The sequence below is a fragment of the Mus pahari genome, chromosome 19 (genome assembly GCF_900095145.1).
Source record: "Mus pahari chromosome 19, PAHARI_EIJ_v1.1, whole genome shotgun sequence".
NCBI lineage: Eukaryota > Metazoa > Chordata > Mammalia > Rodentia > Muridae > Mus > Mus pahari.
The window spans coordinates 83,767,683-83,787,822 of record NC_034608.1 but is presented as its reverse complement, the minus strand read 5'-3'; the positions used below and the strand labels follow the sequence as shown (position 1 = coordinate 83,787,822).

The 20,140-nt window shown below is 42.3% G+C and overlaps 2 protein-coding genes across 2 annotated transcripts in view; one reads left to right on the top strand and one right to left on the bottom strand.

Moving 5' to 3' along the window:
• Atp6v1b2 (ATPase H+ transporting V1 subunit B2) overlaps positions 1-1,219 on the bottom strand; it is a 23,774-nt gene extending 22,555 nt beyond the window's left edge. Inside the window, exon 1 of the mRNA XM_021219494.2 lies at positions 997-1,219. Coding sequence (XP_021075153.2) covers positions 997-1,219 — 223 coding nt within the window. The remainder of the gene's footprint in view (positions 1-996) is intronic.
• The window catches only part of Slc18a1 (solute carrier family 18 member A1), a 47,496-nt gene continuing 28,065 nt past the window's right edge, over positions 710-20,140 (top strand). The window contains exons 1-5 of the mRNA XM_021219495.1: positions 710-943; positions 13,014-13,088; positions 15,042-15,311; positions 16,447-16,777; positions 17,966-18,024. Of these exons, the coding sequence (XP_021075154.1) occupies positions 15,188-15,311; positions 16,447-16,777; positions 17,966-18,024 (514 nt within the window). The 5' untranslated portion in view covers positions 710-943; positions 13,014-13,088; positions 15,042-15,187. The remainder of the gene's footprint in view (positions 944-13,013; positions 13,089-15,041; positions 15,312-16,446; positions 16,778-17,965; positions 18,025-20,140) is intronic.

The following is a 20,140-nucleotide window of genomic DNA, read 5'->3' as shown; positions in this document are numbered from 1 at the left end:
CTTCAGCTGAAACGCTTTTAACCAATGAGCCACCAACAGAGCCAAGCTGGCAATTGACCAGTGCAAATGGAATCTTATTATCTGGAAAACAACAGATACTTTAAAAAAAAAAAAAAAGTCTTCTTTCAAAGCTCTCTCTCTGGCTTTAAGGGAGCCCCGAAGAGGTTTGATTCTATACAACAGAAAGCTTCAGCCAACAAGAGCCATTTGGGAATGACTGGCTTGCCTACTACTTAAAACATGGCTTATTGAGGTCTCTTATAATCACTACACTTAAGCCGATGCACATAACAGTGGAAAGCAACCTTCCATTCAACTGAGTTTGGTTAACTGGCCAGTAAACGAATAAACAACAGAAGACCAAGCAAGGATTAAGAAACTCGATTTTTGGTTCCTCTTTCCCCAATAATTAGATGTCTGAAGCCAGGCATGGCTTCTCCTTTCCAGAACCTTAGGCGTCTCGCTTGTAAAATGAGAGGGTGGGACTGCACGACTAGGGTAATTTTCAGCTCTAAGGTTCTCCGGTATCTATGTGTCCTCCTGTGAAGCGGTCCCCACAGAATAAGCCACATCTCCCTCTAGACGCGGGCCAGCCCACGTCAGCGATGACATGACACCTTCTGCACGGTCCACCTGCCCAGAGGTCCTCGGGGCAAAGGGGGACGGAGTGGGCGTTCCCTCGACCCGGAGACATTTAAATGAGGCCAGGAGCAGACGACGATACGAGTGACAAGAAGTGGCCCTCAGAGACAGACAAGTGTCTGACTATACCCAGAGAACTCGGAGCGGGTAGGGCAATCATCAGGAGCCCACTTAGCCCATGGGAAGGTTCCAGTCGGTGCTCTCACCCTCGTCCCGGAAAAGCTCACGCAAAGCCGGAGAGGTGCTTGTGAACTGAGCGATGGGGGAAATGAATCCCATTCCCTCCCCGCTGGCTGAACAGGTGAGAACACAAGCCCAAAGGCTTGGTGGACACCCTCACTTTCCCGTACTCACTGAGACGAGGCTGGGAGAGGTAGTTCCGGCTCACCGCCAGCGCCTGCTCCCGAGCTCCGGCCATCGGCCCACCGGTGGGCACGGGCAGTTCGGGTGCGGCCCCGTTCACGATTCCCCGCATCGCTCGCAACGCCATCTTGTCTCCTCCGTCCCGACTGGCCCCGCAGCAGCGCGGCGCAGGCGCACATATAGCAGGGAGGCCCGTGCGGCCGGCTCCACCCATGCGCGCTGCGAAGCTGCGGCAGAGGCCCCGCCCTCTCGGCGGCGCCCCGCCCCCAGACTCGTGACTGGAGTTCTGCGGGGGCGGCGCAGGGTGCGCGCGCATACTAGCGAGCCGTAGGGAGCTGACCAGAGTGCTGGGAGCGCGGATGCAAGGCTGGGAGCGGGGAAAAGAGAAGCGAAAGGGGCCAGAGGGCAAAATGGACACAAGAGAGAGAATTCACGAGAAAAAGAAAAAGAGATTCATTGGAAAGCAGGGGAGGAAGAGGTAGGAAAACGTGCATAAGAAAATACAAACAACTGATGTTCATAATCCAGCTGTGGAAAACACCTTGGAGAGCAGAAGATAGACAACCTAGTCCTATGATTGCTAACTTTGTATCGTAATTTATTTCAGTTTATCCTTCTACCAAGTTCTTTCTCTCGTGGATCTGTTCAACAGACTTGGCTTTCTTGCACATCTGCGTGGAAGACCACCTTAGGCACAGACTGGAAAACCAGCTAAGAGGGTAGAACTCACAAAGGGTTCTAGTTTGTTTTCTTTGGCTGTGATAAAATTAGCTAGCGGTTGGCCTGGTGTGATGGTGTGAGCCTTTAAAGGCAGCACTCAGGAGGCAGAGGCAGGAAGGTCTGAGTTCCAGGGCAGCCAGAGCTACAGGGTGAGACTATGTTTCAAAACAAAGAAAACAGACAGAAAAAGCAGCCTGTGAGAAACGAACAACGCAGTAAACGGATTGTTGTTCTGTTTACAATGTAAGAACAGAAGAGGAAGACAGGAACTTTGCTGTGATAGGGCAACACAATGAAAAACTTCTTTGTGTTAGTTCTCCATAGATTTGTTAATAAATACACAAGAGGATATCTAGACTGGCCTTAGGTAAGGTTTATAACTTATCATCAGTTTGGGAAGCATGGAACTTCACCTCATTCAAAAAATTACTATATTGTTGTTTTGTTTTTAAAGATTTGTTCATTTTTATGTATGTGAGTACACTGTCACTGTCTTTAGACACACCAGAGGAGGACTTCAGATCCCATTACAGATGGTTGTGAGCCACCACGTGGGTTCTGGGAATTGAACTCAGGAAGATCAGCCAGTGCTCTTAACCGCTGAGCCACCTCTCCAGCCCAATTACTATATTGTTATAAAATTCCCTTTGGGCTATATATGTGAGGTATGTATGGAATATAAATGAGTTTTATCTATAGACTTACAGCCTATATACAAGACATATTATGTAAATACTAATATTTCACAATTTTTAAAAAAGAAATTTGAGGGGCTGGAGAGATGGCTCAGCGGTTAAGAGCACCGACTGCTTTTCCAGAGGTCCTGAGTTCAGTTCCCAGCAACCACATGGTGGCTCACAACCATCTGTATTGGGGTCAGATGCCCTCTTCTGGTGTGTCTGAAGACAGCTACAGTGTACACATATACATAAAGTAAATAAATCTTTAAAAAAAAGAAATTTGAAATTTAAAGCATTCCTGCTTCCAAGCATTTCAACTAAAAGTCAGTCAGCTGGTGTTACAAATGAAGTAACTGTACCCAGGTTACGTAAGTCTACTTTGGGTACATCTCATTTCCCTATGTAACAATCCTTCAATCCTCTATAAAATTGTTGGAAGTATTAAAAGAGGTAATTGAATGTAAATAGTGAGTTCTATATAGTTCTTTTTTAAAAAGTGAATCCTTTAAAGATATATTTATTTATTTTAATTATATGAGCACACTGTAGCTGTTTTCAGACAGACCAGAAGAGGGCATCAGATCCTATTACAGATGGTCCTGAGCCACCATGTGGTTGCTGGGAACCTTTGAAAGAGCAGTCAGTGCTCTTAACCGCTGAGCCATCTCTCCAGCCCTATGTAGTTCTTTTAAACTTTTTATTATTTGGAATTTTTTTGCTTGTGTATAATACATTTTGATCAAATCTACTCCCCAATTCTCTTTCCTCCAATTCTTACTCCATCTACTGCCATTCTATTCCTCCCAAGTTCATGTCCTTTTTTTTTTTTTTTTTTTTTTTTAAGTCTACCGAGTCAACTTTGTGCTGCTTGTATGTCCATGGGTGTAGGACCATCTGCACAGGTGACTTCTCAGGGACCATATTTCTGAACAAAACTCTGTTCCCCCCATTAGCAGCCATCTGTTGCCAATAGCTCCTCAGGGTAGGGTAAGTCAACAGCAGCAGTTCCCTCATCTGTGTTAGGATTTTGGCTACCTTGATCTTATGTGGGCCTTATGCATGCAAATCTATATATTTCTTAGCTGAGATTATGCATATACTTCTATTGATTAATAAACCTTTACACATTACTATGTGTTAGACCAATGGTTCTCAACCTTCCTAACGGGTAAGACCTTTTAATCCAGTTCCTCATATCGTGGTCACCCCCAACCATAGAATTATTTCCTTGCTACTTCATAACTGTAATTTTGCTACTGTTATAAATAGTAATGTAAATATCTGATATGCAGATATCTGATATTGTGACCCACAGGCTGAGATCTGTTGTGTGAGATTCTTTTTTTTAAGTAAGATAAGTGACATGCCACTCTAACCAATTTGAATTAAACAACAATTTTCTTGTATCTTCTATCTGAAGCACCTAAGGGGTTAATTTGCAGCTTTTACTGAATATGCATCTAACAGATGAATGCCACATCTTTGATCCTCTACATGGAATGCTTTAAGGTGTCTTCCTTTACGCCTCAGGACTGCAAGGGTAGCTGGCCCAGCCATAGAGAATGTGGCCCGAGCAGGAAACTTGGAATCAGCAAGCCTGGCTTCAATGTTGACTGTCTGTTTGAGTACACAATGTGACCTTGGGACAACCATCAGTTCCTTCTGTCTCTCACTTGCCATCTGTGAACGGGAGTTTATGTAATATATCTTTTAAGAATGTATTTAGTTAGTTTTTTTGAAACACTTTTGTGTAGACCCAGCTTGCCTCGACTTTACTCTGGAGCTGTAGCGGGAGCTTGGCCTTGAGTCCCACCTGTCTCCAACACCCGAAGCTGGATTAGGAGCATGGTCCTCTGGGCCTGCCTTTCTTAAGGATTTAAAATGAAGACAAGGGCTAGTAGCACCAGCAGCTCTGGTACAAATGTGAAATTGTATTTCATTACAAATATTTATTGAGGAAGAAAAAATAAGGAAGGAAAGGAAAGAAGAGCTCATGCCAGTGACTAAATTTTCCCCACAGAATGTGAATCTTTCTTTATTTAATGGAAAATACCACTCAGGTGTAAAATACTGAGTTTCCTTATGTGGATGTCCTTTTTAGAGGACTAATTTATAACTCTTAGATTTTAGAAAGGAGTGATGCTAGATATTTCTCTCCAGTTTGCAGTTGATGAAACAGAAGTCTCAGAGAGTCAAGTGATTTCCCTGCGCTTAGAGCTTCTTAGACTGTAAGCAATGCCTGTTGACTCCAGAACTTCCATGCCCACATGTTTTGCCTAGCTCTTCTGTATAAATTCAGATCAATTTACAAATACCCCAGATACAAATTATTAATGAGGAATTTTGGAACATCAAATTAATTCTAAGATGAGTGAGTGCATCTGATCCAAAGAGAGAATACAAGCCCCAGGCTCTCACCTAGAATCTAAAAAGCCCTTTCTCTGATATCAATAAACTGTTATTACAGCATCTGGGATTTTCAGGCAAAGCTCCAGAGACATTCCAATTTGGATCATCTCTGCCTTTCCATCATGGTCTGAATCTCAGAGCTATGAAAGTTTTATTTTCCTTAGCTTACTTGCAATGCAGTCAGAGAATCAAAAGCATTCAAATGATGCCTTCTGCAAGAAATGGTAATGAACTCAAAATAGTGTGGTCACTGGAGAAACTCCAGAGAACTGAAGGACACATATTGCTCTGAGCCATAAATACATTATACCAGGCTAGATGGAACATGCCAGGCTCACCATTAACCAGTCTTATGTCTGTGTGCCCATGCCATATCTCTAAAGCAGAGATATCATTGCTTTTAGTACAATATGTGTAAGGAACACAAAGCTAAATAATGGAGACAAGAAAAACATGTACGATCCTACAGAGATAACATGTAAAACACTGTAAAATGAAATGCAAGATTGCATACCTGTTTTTGTTTTTGTTTTTAAAGTCCCTATTGTTCATTAAGGCCCGGAGGAGAGGGGAAATACTCGTTTCAGTTAGTATTTGGTGAAGAGGGTCTAGGGCTTAGTGGTAGGTCCCTTGCTTAGCAGATAAACAAAACAAAACAAAACACACACACACACACACACACACACACACACACACACACAACCAAACCAAAAACCTAGATTCTATTTCCAGCACTGTGAACCACAAAACGAGCAAATGAACAAAGAATCTGGAGACGATGTAAATGGGAAGGAATGGGTGTTTCGCACTAAGTCTTGAGCATCTGTAAATTCTTGTTGGTGAGCAAGAAGTAACAGCTCTAAAGTGGCCAGGGTAGTTGATGCCCTTCGAAGGGGAATTTACTTAGGGGATTTAATGTTTGAAAATTCTCTCCACAAATAGAGGGGCTCTGGAGAGCAGAATTCATGTCTTCATGTTTTTCCGATAATTAAGTCCTCCGGACATAATACTGAATGCATACTATGTCCCAGGTGCTATAAGGGACCCACCAGAAGAGACAATTCGGACACCGTTTCAAGCCAATAGAAAATCTTTTATTAGCCTACCATCTACTACACTGGGTTCTCAGGATCCAAGTACTGTCCTGAACCTTTTCCAGGATGAGCGTTTAAGCATAAAAACCACATCTCAGTTAGCAAGAACACTTAGCCCAAAGCAGAACTACAGAAGCCAAAACACAAGGGTAGTACATTTGGGGACTTTCCCAGAACTATGGACTTCCATGTTCTCTCCTTTTTCCTTTTTGGCAGGTCTTGTTGACTACATGCTGGTTCCAAAACCTGAATAGTTCTTCCATCATAGCTTCTGGTGTTCTAAGTTCTGGAGACCTATAACACAGATACTCTTTTAAATGCTTGTTGTTAGAAACAGGGTCTCCCTATGTAGTCCTGGCTGGCCTAGAACTCATTATACAGACCAGGCTGCCCTGGAACTCAAGTGATGCTCCTGCCTCTGTCTCCATAAATACATGATTCACCATGGCCTGCTAATTGCTCGCTGTTAATTTAACTCATTGGCCTTCGACAAAAAACTCTACAAGTTAGCAGCAAGGGGCACAGAGAAATCAAAAAGCTGTCCACAGCCCTATAGTTGCTCGATGGCATAATTCAGACCTATACTGATGGCTAAAGGGGTCCCTCCACTCTATTTCCTCGTAAGGACTGAAAGGTGTACATACTGGGAGCGAGTCTGATGAGAACTGAATTTAGAGAATACATGGGAATTGTTCTTAAGTGCCCTCGCCTTTCCCACTCCAGTAAAGTCACACTATCTCCACCTGTCTCCACTGTATCTCTTGTCCAGTGGTATGAGGATGGTCAATTTCCCATAGTTAGTGTATGGCCAAACTCTATAAGGAGCCATTGATGAAGCTGAGAGTCCAACTGTTATAGGTAGAATTCTGCCTACACTGTCCAGGATATGTGGGTTTCAGAACTGAAGTCCACATGGAAGATGGTGTTTCTTCACTCTCATTCTTTAGCAAAGAGGCCCTGGAAATGTTTGAGTCTTCTTCAGGGTCTGTGGCCCTGAAGTAATATTAATAGAAACAATAACATACAGTTATTGCTATGCAAGTGTTCCTCAAAAGTCTCTGAGACAAAAACTTGAAGACCAGCCTGTGACATCATTGGGAGATGGGGGACCTTTCAAGCGTAGGGTCTAATAGAAGGAGTTAGGTCATTGGGGGGATGCCCTTAAAGAGTATAGGTGATCATAGCTTTCTGAGCTGCCATGAAGTGGATCAGTCACTACCATACAGTCCTGCCCTGATGAACTGTGCTTCAATGATCTGAGTAGTTGGAAGCATTGAGAACTGTCAGACTTGGGACTTGCAAAAATGTCTTGGTGGCTAAGACATTTTTTTTGTAGCCAGGAAAACCAGGGTTCAGATGTTACTGCCCATGTAATAAAGATGTCATTCCCCTACATACTTCTAACCCCAGTGTCCTGGATAGTTTTACGTACTTGACCCAAATGAAAGTCATCTGAAAAGGAGGGAACCTCAAGCCAGTGTGTCCATAAGATCTGGCTACAGGCAAGCCTTTAGGACATTTTCTTAGTTAGTGATTGATGGGAGAGGGCCCATTCTGGGTTGTGCCAGACCTGGGCTGGTGGTCCTGAGTTCTGTGAGAAAGCAGGATGAGTGAGCCATGGAGAGCGAGCCAGTTAAATACCACCCTTCCATGGCCTCAGCATCAGCTCCTGCCTCCAGGTTCCTGCCCAGCTGGAGTTCCTGCCACCCTGTCTTCCTTAAAAGATGGATCATGATATGGAAGTGTAAGTCAAATAAACTCTTTCCTCCCCAACTTGCTTTTTGGTCTTGGTTTTTCATCACAGCAATAGAAACCCTAACTAAGACACCCAGCTTGGAAGAGACCAGCCTGAGACATCTGAGAAAGGGGGAGCTTTGGGTTCAAGGTGAGACCCTGCCTTAAAGGAATAAAGGTATTTCACAACTGCCTGTAACTCCAGTTCTAGGGAAGTCAATGCCCTTTCCTGACCTCAACACTCAGGCACAGTGCATATATCCTCTTTCCATGTGTATAGATACTCACAAATGCACACGTAAGTAGATAAATACAATGGGTTGGAGAGATGGCTCAGAGGTTAATAACACTGACTGCTTTTTCAAAAGTTCTAAGTTCAGTTCTCAGCAACCACATGGTGGCTCAAAACCATCTGTAATGAGATCTGATGCTCTCTTCTGGTGTGTCTGAAGACAGCTACAGTGTGCCCATATAATTAAAATAAATAAGTCTTAAAATAAATAAATAAATAAATAAATAAATAAATAAATAAATAAATAAATAAATAAATGTATGTTAATTTAGAAAGAAATCTAGCTCTTGAAGTAAAAGAGGTCTTTTGAATGGCATGCCAAGCAGCAGGGAGACCATAGAAGAAAGGAAAGGTCCTCACTATGCAAAAGAGATAAAGGGAGTATGGGATCCCCTGGAATTGCCTTAGCTTTCCTAGAGTTGAGATTATAAATGTATGCTATCATGCTTGGCTTCGAATTTAGGCATTTAAAAGTACCTTGTTCCCCTGGATCCGAGTTCAGTCCTGATTTTCTCTCACATAGAGTGATCCTTACCCTTTGGAGACAACACTATTCCATAGGTTCTCCAATGTCATAAAGACCACGGGCATAGAAAGTTACAGCTTCTCCCCTATCCCTGTTCTTTTTCAGAAACCTGGACATAACTTCTGAACCAACGCTATGTATTTGGAACCATGCCTCTATAGTCTGGGCCTGTGACTCTGATGTCTACTAAGTAAGAGGAATTATGAAGTGATTGTTAAATATTTGAACAGCTGAGGGAAACAGGAAGTAATGAGAAACAAAAACACCCTACAGATCTGAGTCACAGGACATCAATTGTGGCAGGCCCTGTCAACCTCAGCTCCAGCCATTATTTTATGTGTATATCTGCCCAGAGAAAAAGCTGTCTGTCTGAAGGTCCCAATTGCCAGCCATTTAAACTGGGAAGAATAGAAACACAAGTGGAGTCCCTCACCCTTCTACTTAGCTCTGATCAGAAACAGTTCTTTGCCAGGACTTAGAGGCAACCCGAATATCGGTATCTACATGGAACTATTGTTTTTTGCTGGTTACTCTTTAGGTTTTAATTCTCCACTGTTACGTGGAAAATATCTAAAGTTAAGATGTACAATCATGTTCTTGGGAGGATGAGGCAGGGGGATTGTGAGTTTGAGACTAGCTGGGACTTGTTTCCATCTTGTTTGATGAGACATAGGTTCAATCTGTAGCCTAGATTTTCCTAGAACTCTCTATGTAGACCAGGCTGCTGTGAACTTATGGATAGCCTCTTACCTTAGCTTCCAGAGTGCTGAGATTATAAGATGTGAGCCATTATGCTCTATGTATTTCTTAGTAGATGTATATATACATCTATATGTATATATGTATAAATATGAATATGTACATATTTCTCAGTAGATAGTCAAATATATATTACATATAACCATAACATACTTAAAAATTTTTAAAGTCTATATCAAAAGAGACAAGACCTATCATGTTAAACATTTTTTTCTTTTTAAAGATTTATGTATTTACTTTATGTACATGAGTACACTATAGCTATACTGATGGTTGTGAGCTGTCGTATGGTTGCTGGGAATTTGAATTCAGGACCTCTGCTCTTTCCAGTCGACCCAGTTTGCTCTGGTTGGACTCCGCTTGCGTAAACGGTAGTTGTCTTCAGATGTACCAGAAGAGGGCATCAGATCTTATTATGGATGGTTTTGACCCAGCATGTGGTTGCTGGGATTTGAACTCAGGACCTTCGGAAGAGCCATCTCTCCAGCCCCCATGTTAAACATTTTTAAATATACAGTTCAGTATTAAATGTATTGACATTGGTTCAACTAACTAGTCTTTAGAAGCCTTTCATCTTGTGAGACTGAGACTCTGTTCTCATTGAAGAGCCACTTCCCATTTCTCCTTCCTCCAAATCCTAGCAGACATGAAGTTTTTGTTTTTATGAATTCCATTATTCTAGGAACCTCATATGAAATCATGAAGAGTTTTTCCTCTGGTGAATGACATACTTTTAGCATAGTACTCTCAAGATTAATTCATGATGGATATTTCATTGGTGTACTTATCACATTTGCTTGTTCTTTCATCCATCGGAAGGCATCAGGTTGCTTTTACCTTTTGAAAAGTGTGTGCATGCCTAAAAATGTGCACACAGATTTATATCTTAGAGCACATTAGATGGCTCAGTGGTAGGGGCACTTGCTGCCACAGCTGATGACTTGAGTTGAATTCACTGGACCTGCTTGTGTTGGCCAGCCAGCCTGGTGAGTATACTGTCCAATCAGAGACCTCATCTCAACACCGTAGAACAGGAGGACTGACACCCAAAATTGTCTACTGACTTCTACCCCTACACACACACATAGATGAAAAAATTCAATTAAAGGAAGAAAAGGACTCATTCCTGTGCTTATCACCAGTATTCTGTAAAGAGTCACTTGTCCTGGCTATGAACGCAAGCACTGCCACTGAAAAATGTATTCACATGTTTGAAATGTAACATAAATTACATATAACATGGCTATGTATTAGCAATATGCTGAAAGTGGAGTAGGCAGTTCACAGTGGTTGTCCTTATTGCTATTATTTCTTCTAATGTAAAGTATGGTCATTCTTTAGCTATGCCTGCCCCCTTAAGCCCTCGGTTTCCCTAAGTCATCATTTTCATAAACTTTTTGGGGGACTCTGATTTTGGTGGTATCTCCAAGTTTTCTTTAATTAGGATTGTTCTATGCTCTCCTAACCCCATGAGAGCGCACTTTACTAGACATTTGTACACTGCAGGAGATGCCCAAACCCTTGGAGAATGCAAAGTACACTTGCCAGGGAACATGTTGGTACAAATGCCAGCTGGACCCCCAAAAGGCCTTTTGCCCAGAACTAGAAAATATATTTACTGATACATCTCTCTAACTTTCAACCATAGTCCCTTTTATCCTTAGAGACACAAGTATAGAAGCATGTTGGGGAGCCCATGTTCTTTGCTCCCCACATCTCATGATAATAGGGCAAACCTGTGACTGCTTCTCTGCGTGCTAAAATATACAGGTGGTGCAGGGAATCTTATTTTAAGGCCCTGGGGTCAGGGCCTTGAACTACTTGGGTGTACTCAGCATAACCACAAGGGTTCTTGCAAGTGAAAGTCAGGGAGAGTTCAACATGTGCTACTGGCTTTCAAGGTGAAAGCTAGGAGCCAAGATCTGTAGGTGGCCTCTTGAATTGAATTATCTCCAGTGTTGGGAACAAGCAAAAGAAATTTATTCTAAGCACTACTGTTTAGTTTTCATACCCCATTTAATCACAGGGAGAAATTAAATCCAAGGTCTCAGGCCCTAGGGGAAGTTTCCCAGTAGCTGACAGCTTCTGTTGTAAGGAAAAAGTTGTCTGAGTCCAGACATCTCAAGGACAACTTCTCCATCTTGCTAGTACGGTCAAACCAGATCATGTTCCCAGGCCCAGGGACCAACTCCTATCCTGACTGATGGAAAGTCCCTTGCTCAACCCTTTATGTCAAAATATGACTGGAAAATGCTAGACCTTGCTACTCCCCAGCTCTATGGTTTTACCCTTTAAATATGCTGTGCACCGACTCTTCAGGGTCACAGTTAAGCTTCGAAGTCTGTTCTCCAGCTCGGACCAATCAGTAGTGGCTTGATTACAATACATTTTTGTCATCTGCACTGGACTGGTGTTTGAGTTATGTTGGATGCATGTTGGAATTAAGTGGACCTACAACGCCCAGAGCCCCAGAATGAACAAAGCCCGGCTGATAACTTCATTTTAACCCAGACACAGCTGTGTGGACTTCTGACCTCCAGAACTGTACAATACAAAAGCAAATGTGTGCTGGTTTGTGCTACTAAATTCAAATAATTCACTGGAATGACACACTTCCTTAGTGACCTTGATCTCTCTCTTTAGGTTTACATTTTCAAGCTTGCTCCTTCTTCCTTTTTTAGCCCTGTATCAATCCTCCAAGTTAATTCACATAATTAGGATAGCTTATAATAGGAGAACTCTATTACTCCCGTTCATCCGTCTTATTTGGCCCTTTGTAAACTTTACATTCAATGTCCCACTGAAGATGCTTCCTGCATTACAGACCTACGGTGTCTCTGAATATCCCTCAGTGAGAGCTGTCTGTCCTGTGGCCACCTATCCAGTCACCCATAATGAAGATTTATAAGGGGCTATTTGGTGCCAGCAGTGAGGTGGCATTAGGACGAGGGGACGCAGTGAAAAGTGTGTGGCTATACATAGACCACAGATGTTTGATTTGTGTATATTTATGTGTGCTTCTACATGTTCATGTGCAAATGCAGGTGTGGGTATAGATGCAAATGCATGTGTATGCACCTATGTGTGGAAGCCAGAAATCAATGTTGGGTGTCTTCCTCCATTTGTCTCCATGTTTTTTGAGACCAGTCTCTTACTAAACCTAGAGGTTGCTGCTTCAGCTATAGTGGCTGGCCAGAAAGTCCCAGGAAACCGCTTTCCATCCTTTGCATGCTGTGATTACAGGCTTGTGCTATCACTTTTTAAAATGTTTTGTGGGTACTAGGAATCAAACTTGGGTCTTTATACTATGTGTGGGGCCATCTCCCCAGCCCTAAATATTAGGATTTATGGATAGAGAACAGTAAGCACTTATCTTTTTTTCATATAAATGTCTCACAGTTTATTACTTTAAAGGAAAGAGTTGGAGCACAAGATTCATCTTTAAAAAGCAGAGGGAAGGAGATGCACCCTGATTCTATCTGACGTTCTAGTTTGCATTCAGATCTAGGCAAGAGTTAAAAGAGCAATGTGATAGATGAGCACAGATGAAAACCAGCACAGCCCAGAGCCTCTTTGCTTAGGAAAAATACACTCTGTGCTCTCCAGCCCTGCCCCTGTCTGCCTCTGATGCAGAGAGCTAAGGGTCTAAATGAAACCTGTTGGAGGTTCCAATTAAATCTTTGTGGACAAAGTGCGCGCGCGCGTGTGCGTGTGCACACACACACACACACACACACACACACACACACACACAGTCCTCAGATAACAGGCAGCAATAAATCCATCCACTTCAGAGAACGGAGTCTCCGCTGTCTTGCCAACAGCTGCCAGTTCCTCTTGGAGTGCCTCACATCAAGACGAGCTGTAAGGTAAGATTTGTTTTTTCTTTCTGGACCAGTTTAATTCTTCCTTAAAATTTCTGTTTCTTGTTAGAGGGTTTTGACTGTTGAGTTGACTGCGAATGGCTTGACAGATTTCCGTTTTTGTTGTTTTATTTTATGTTTATGTTGTTTGTTGTATGTTCATTGTATTACATTTATATTATTTTATTGTGCGTTTAGTCTCTCTCTACTTAATTTACTCTGTTTAACAACTTTTCATTTTTGTTGCTTTCTTTTTAGTCATTTCTTACTTTGATTTTTATGTGTTTTAAGTAATTTTGTAGTTTGAAATTCCTTTTTATACAAAGAAAGGAAGGGTTTCAGGTCACTTACATGTGGTTCCTGGCTCAGAGATATCCAGGAATCTGGTTCACTTGAGAGCTTACTCCTTGAACTGTAGCATGGAGGATATTCTTTTGGCCCTGGGCTTAGACAACACTAGCTCGGTGCCTGGGTACTTCTACCGTTTGAGGTTGATGTTTAATCCTAGAGATAACCACTCAAAATTATTTACTGCTTGTATTATGAAACTGGCTCATCATAGAATTATTTGAACATGATAAGCCAGGTGAGGGGTAAAGTCACTGATTGTGAGTGACCAGCACTTAAACGTGAGTCTGTCTAGTCTTAAAAATAAGCATACTTAAAAAAAACTCTTTAAAAAATTTTATTGCTTCTTTTGTGAATTTTATATCTTGTACCCCAATACCACTCATCTCCCTGTCCCCTCATACCTGCCCTCTACCCTGGCGACAACCACCCAACAAAGAAAAAAAAATCTCGTTGTGGAAGCTATAGTGTGTCACAGAAGCACACTTCCTTTTTACATACACATGCCAAGCTATGAATACAGCACCGTGTACGTATCATGTATTTTATGACAGTGAACCACTTTAATGTTAAATGATTAGTATTTTTGGCACTGTAACAGAAGCCTCATAAAAAGCAAATGAAATCCTCTGAGAAATTATGATTCCCTGAAGTTAGAAGATCAACTGTGACATGATTGTAACGCATGATACAGGTCACTAAACGTGAAACCACAGATAGAGAAGTCCGCCAGGGAAACTCAGTGTGAGAGTTAATATCTTATTACACAGCAGCGCACCTCTCTGTACAGGGTTCCATAGCTTAGATATAAAGCCAAGAGCACTTCTAACACTGTACAGCTGCATGAAGACGTAGAGTGGAAATATACAAGTTAAGAAGCTTGGGATGTTTCGCTCCATGTGACATCAACTGTGAGACCCAGGACAAATCTCTCTAGCTTCTGAGTCTTTGATTTTTTTTTTTAACTGTTTTGTTTTTGCTTAATGCTTGTCAGTGGACAGACAGTGGGACACGTAGTTTTGCACGCTGCAGTTTCCTACACTATAATTTTTGAGTGGTGATAAATGTAAGCCTTTTTTTTTTTTTGGCATAGTCATAAAAATTGCTTTTATTTGTATTTACTTGATTTTTGAGACAAGGTCTTGCAGTGTAGTTGTGACCTGGATCTCTATGTAGTAAAGACAAGGCCCTGGATCTCTATGTAGTAAAGATGAGGCCATAGGCTTCTCCTGACCTCACCGCCTAAGGGCTGGAATTATGGTGTGTACTGTCATGCCTGACTCAAGAACTTGTCTTTTACAACAATATTTTATAATAAAAACCATCTAAGACTTAGACTGGAAGAGAGACTGGTGCTCAGGAGATGGCTACCCCATTCAGATGAGAGACCGTGTCTGACGGTTGAGAAGCAAGAAGGCTGTTGTTCATCTCTAGAGTCTATTTAACGCAGTAGTTGTAATTTCAGACCTGAATCTCTGGACAGCAAAACTTCTCTGGAAGGCATTGTGGGAAATGTTAAATTATTGAGATTAGATAAGAAACGAACAAAGAGGCACGGAAAATTCAAACTCGTGCGCTACTTACCACCCTTCATGCTTTTCATTTGAACAGTGAGCTTCACTAGACCAGACAGACTTCCCTTTCTCCTGTTAAGGTGGCAGAAGACCACATCTGTCAAGGGGCCTTCCTGAGCATCTGGAGGAGAAGGCCGCTGCCATCCCACTCCCTACCCAGCCCAGCCTCCTGCAGCCCTTGCCATGTTCCAGGTTGTTCTGGGTGCTCCTCAGCGGCTGCTGAAGGAAGGGAGGCAGTCCCGGAAGCTGGTGTTGGTGGTGGTGTTTGTGGCTCTGCTCCTGGACAACATGCTACTCACTGTGGTGGGTACGTGTGGGGCTTTTGTGCTGTGGGTGTGTCTGCTTTGGGTCACAGCAGGCAGCGTGTACCCTGTTTGATTCCATCACTGAGCAGAAATGAGTTAAGTTTTTCATCTGGAAAAGGCATGGAGGTTGTTGAGGGTTGGTGGGAATTGTAGGCAGAAGGGTCTGAAGGCTGTCTGACTCGAGACTGACGACTCCAGAGTTCTAAACAAAAACAAGTTTGTAAGTACCAGTCAGGGAGAGAAGACCTAAGCCAGGATGTCATGTTTTCACCATTGTTTTCCATGGTCACTGATGACTCTAGAGTCACCTGGGGCAGTGAGCTTTATTTTTCTGTGATGCTCTTCCAGCCTCTTCTTTGCAAACATAGGACATCCAAGTCCTTACCGAGCCCTGCCTTGTTTGCAGTTCATTGCCTCACATGATGCTCTGCCTAATATTTCATTAATTTTACATTACATTACAGAAGTACATAAGTTCTAGCATGTTCTCCCTCCTGGGTGAATATATGCTTTAAAGAGGCTTCTTATGACAAGTAGATAATTCAATATAGCCAATCCTTGTTTCTTGTGATTCAATAGTTAGAGATATATTTAGAAAACTCTCACAAACACTGACATTGCAAATATGGAATCTTTGCATTAAAGGGAAATATACATACACACACTCCACTCCACCATAGAGATTATTAAGTCTTGACATCAGTGCACCCTGGTAGGTTCTTTTCCAAAAGGCAGAACCTCTTTGTTGTACTTCAGCTGGAATGTGTACATTCTATCGGTGAATGTGTGTATATAGATTATGTGCATTGGGTTACTCTATTTTTTCCCATTTTGCCCCCATCTGTGAAAAATCACTACAGATGATATCGTATCAAGCATTGATGCCCAGGTTATACACTATACAAGTCGGTAAATTAACCAGTAAGGATGACACAAATTCATGAAAACTAACTGAATAATGGATAGAACTTGGTCCTTTAGCGAAAAGGAAGATTTGGGCAGTGTCATCTTCATTAGGCTTTAAATAATGTCACTTCCTTCTACATAAAATTGGACCTCAGAGTAATTCCTTTGACTTAGTAATGGAAAAAGAATCCCTGTCCTTGACTTTCCTCACATATTGCCATTGATTTTCAGTGCCCATTGTGCCCACCTTCCTGTATGTGACAGAGTTCAAGGACATCAACTCTTCTCTGCTTAGCGGCCCTTCTGTAAGCTCCCAGCAAGCTCTCGCCTCTCCTGCCTTCTCTACCACCATGACTGTAGAAGAGCATGTACCCTTTCGTGTAGCATGGACAAATGGGACCACCCCTCCTCCAGTCACCGAAGCTGGCTCAGTACCTAAAAACAACTGCTTGCAAGGGATAGAGTTCTTGGAAGAGGAAAACGTCCGGATTGGGATTCTATTTGCTTCAAAGGCTTTGATGCAACTTCTGGTTAACCCATTTGTAGGACCTCTTACTAACAGGTAATTCAGTAGCTACCATTTCTTTCTTAGTCACTGCTCTATTGCTGTGAAGAGACACCATGACAAAACATTTAAATTTGGGGCTTGCTTACAGTTTCAGATGGTTAGTACATTATCATCATGGCAGGAAGTGTGACAGCATGCTTATAGGTACTGGAGCAGTGACTGAAAACTATATCCTGATCTATAAGCAGAGAGGGAAAGAATGACTCTGGAGTTGGTGTGGGGTTTTGAAACCTCAAAGCCCAACCCCAGTGACATACTTGATCCAATAAAGCCACACCTCTTAATCCTTCTAATCCTTTCAAAGTGCCACTCTCTAGTAACTAAGTGTTAAAATATATGAGCCTGTGGAGGCAATTCTTATTCAAACACCAAAATGTCCCATCAAAGTACAGACTCAGGCTTAGTAGAGAGGCCCAGGCTTCACATAGGTCAGTGGTTCTCAACCTTCCTAATGCTATAACACTTTAATACAGTTCCTCCTGTTGTAGTGACCCCCAACCATAGAGTTACTTTCGTGGCTACTATGTAACTGTAATTTTGTTACTGTTATGAACTGTAATGTAAATATGTGATATGCAACCTCTGTGAAAGGGTCACTCATCCTCTAAAGGGTTGTGACCCATGGGCTGAAAACCACTGATATTGGTGGTTAGAAGAGAAAGGAAGGAATGCTCTGGTACCCGGGAGACAGCAGTGTGGAAGCTTGTTATCCTAGAGGATAACAGGTTATAGGTGAAATGTTACAGGCTTCACATTTTCTTAGTGATGTGAGTATTGATGCTGAGAACAGAAGCAGTGAACAGCTGGCAGCTGGTGAGCACACCTTGTGTGGGATCCCAGAGAGCACAGGCTAGACTGAGTGCAATGGGGTGCGGAGAGCATGGGGCAGACTGAATGCAGTGGGGTGCAGAGAGCTCGGGGCAGACTGAATGCAGTGTGAAGGAAGCTCTGGCTTCCGGAAAATCTTGTCTAGGGTGATCCCGAGGGTTTGCTAGATTTTTTTTTTTTTTTTTTTTTTCTGGGAAGAATACTTTGGGCCTTGTCTGTGGGTGGATTTGCATGTTTGTTTATTTATGACTATGGATTCACATATTAAAAGCATGCTTTCAAATTAACCCCATCTTTACTGTCCAAGTATATGAATACCTGCTGCAACACTTTCTTTGTTCACTTTCGTTTCAGGATTGGCTATCACATCCCCATGTTTGTTGGCTTTATGATCATGTTTCTCTCCACACTAAGTAAGTCATTTTCTTTCCTTCACGAAGCATCTTCGATTCTATCATGTAAATGTAGTGTCAGAGCAGGGCTGAGTTAGCCAGAGAACAAGCTAGCTGAGACATTGACTGTTTCAGTCACGGGAAGAGGGACTGAGATAGTGTCAGGAACTATGTCCTCTAATTACAATCATTCTCATCTCCTAGAGAACAGATTCTTAATTCAGTGAAAATCATGAGCGCTGTGTGTATGTACATTTACTTGCTTGGGGAGGTAGGTGTGTGTGTGTGTGTGTGTGTGTGTGTGTGTGTGTGTGTGCATGTCTGTGTGTGTAAACATGTGTGTGTAACTAACCTCTTGAGCAAGCTTACTGCAAGTCTTCCATCTTTTAAGAGATAGCATTTTGTTGCTATGCCATGCAAAGGGTGACTAACAACAAAAACGGATGTTGGATCACAGTAACTAGAAAAGTCCCAAAAGCCTGGTGTTTTCCAGATAAGGGCTTTAAAGGTCATACCTTAGGAAAGTAAATTTGCTACAGAAACCAGAAAGTAAATGACAAATCTCATGCAGTATCAGTTTGATGTTACTAATAAAACGGAGGTGGAATCAATACAGCGAGGTGAGTAAGCTTGCTGTTTGAGCCTGAGTATTGCACAGGGCAGCCCTCGGGGATGCTGACTTTAGGGGATCAGTGTAGGGAAGGTACCTGTGGACCCACCATTGGTCCCTCTCCTCCAGATCACACAGCTGCTTCCTTTGGAATTCTCAGTTTTCTATCACGTCTGCCCTCTCAGCCTCTCTTCCCTCCCAGAGTAGGAACTGACCCAATGCAAAGTTCAACAAGAAATAGTTGCATTTAGGGACGCGAGAGCGTGAGGCGGGGCTTTCTAGCTGACAACGGGAAGTACACTTGCGAAATTATAGCCGAATGAAAGAAAATGAAGTCACCAGGCTCTGATGCTTAGCTCTAAACTTGGGGTCACAGCGAAGGTCCTCATCAAACTCTTTGGGACACTAACCAAAACCAAAACTAGTTAATGAAGGCAAGGAATGTATGGGAGGTGGAAGGACTGGTTGGATTGGGAGGAAAATGGGAGAGGGTGGTAGGTGGGGACCAGAGTATACAAGTACAAAGTTGTAGAAGATAAAAATTTACTGAGAAGAAAAGAAAATTGGGAAGTTCAGGTTAGCAGTGTTCATTAGTCTTCCATAAATCCAGCTTGTGTTAGAGAACAAACAGGATCATAGCCATCCAATGTGACTTAGAAATTCGTTAAAAAGATTTCTAGAACACATATAAAGAGTAAAATATATATAATCCGTGTGTGTAGAGGAGGTGGTTGCCTTGGGAATTGTAACCATACCCTGAAAAATAAGACCACAAAGTGTACCTGCAACCCAAGCTATTTACATAAAATTCTTACGCACTCCTCTCCCAAGAAACAGGAGATTCCAAGCTCTTCCACTCACCTCACTCTGTGTGAGGTGACAATTATGGTTTCTGTGATGTAACTAGTTTTGTTCTATTGAGTTAGCCTAATTGTGTACAAAAGAAAATATATCTGGGCATTAGGATAGACTGTATAAGCCTTAAGGTTTGAATAAAATAATGAGCAAGAACTGGGTGTGCTGGCACAGGCCTATAATCCTAGCACTTAGGAGCTAGAAGCAGGACGATTAGAAGATCATTGTCACCCTTGGCTATAGTGAGCCCAAGGCTAGTCCACACTACAAGGGGCCCTGTCTCAAAAAAAGCAAAATAACTAAGACGAGGTTGCTGGTGCCCACCACTCCTCTCTGGAGCCCCTCTCTGGGAATTGCTACTGTAACAAATAATGGCCCATATTAACTTAGAAAAGAGAAAAAGAAAAAGAAAATAATTGTTTTTTCTGGTAGTGGGACCAACTGACCTGATTTTTCCACGATTGAGGTTTTGTACAATGTGAATTTCAGTTCTGAAGCTAAAAAAGTTTCAGGTAATGCAAGACAAATTGTTTAAGGACATAAAAGTGGTGGTATTTCCCAAGATACATTATGCAAAACACAAGAAAACCAAGAAGGATGACCACTGGGTGGATACTTAATTCCTCCTTAGAATAAGGAACAAAATACTCATGAAAGGATATAGGTACAGAG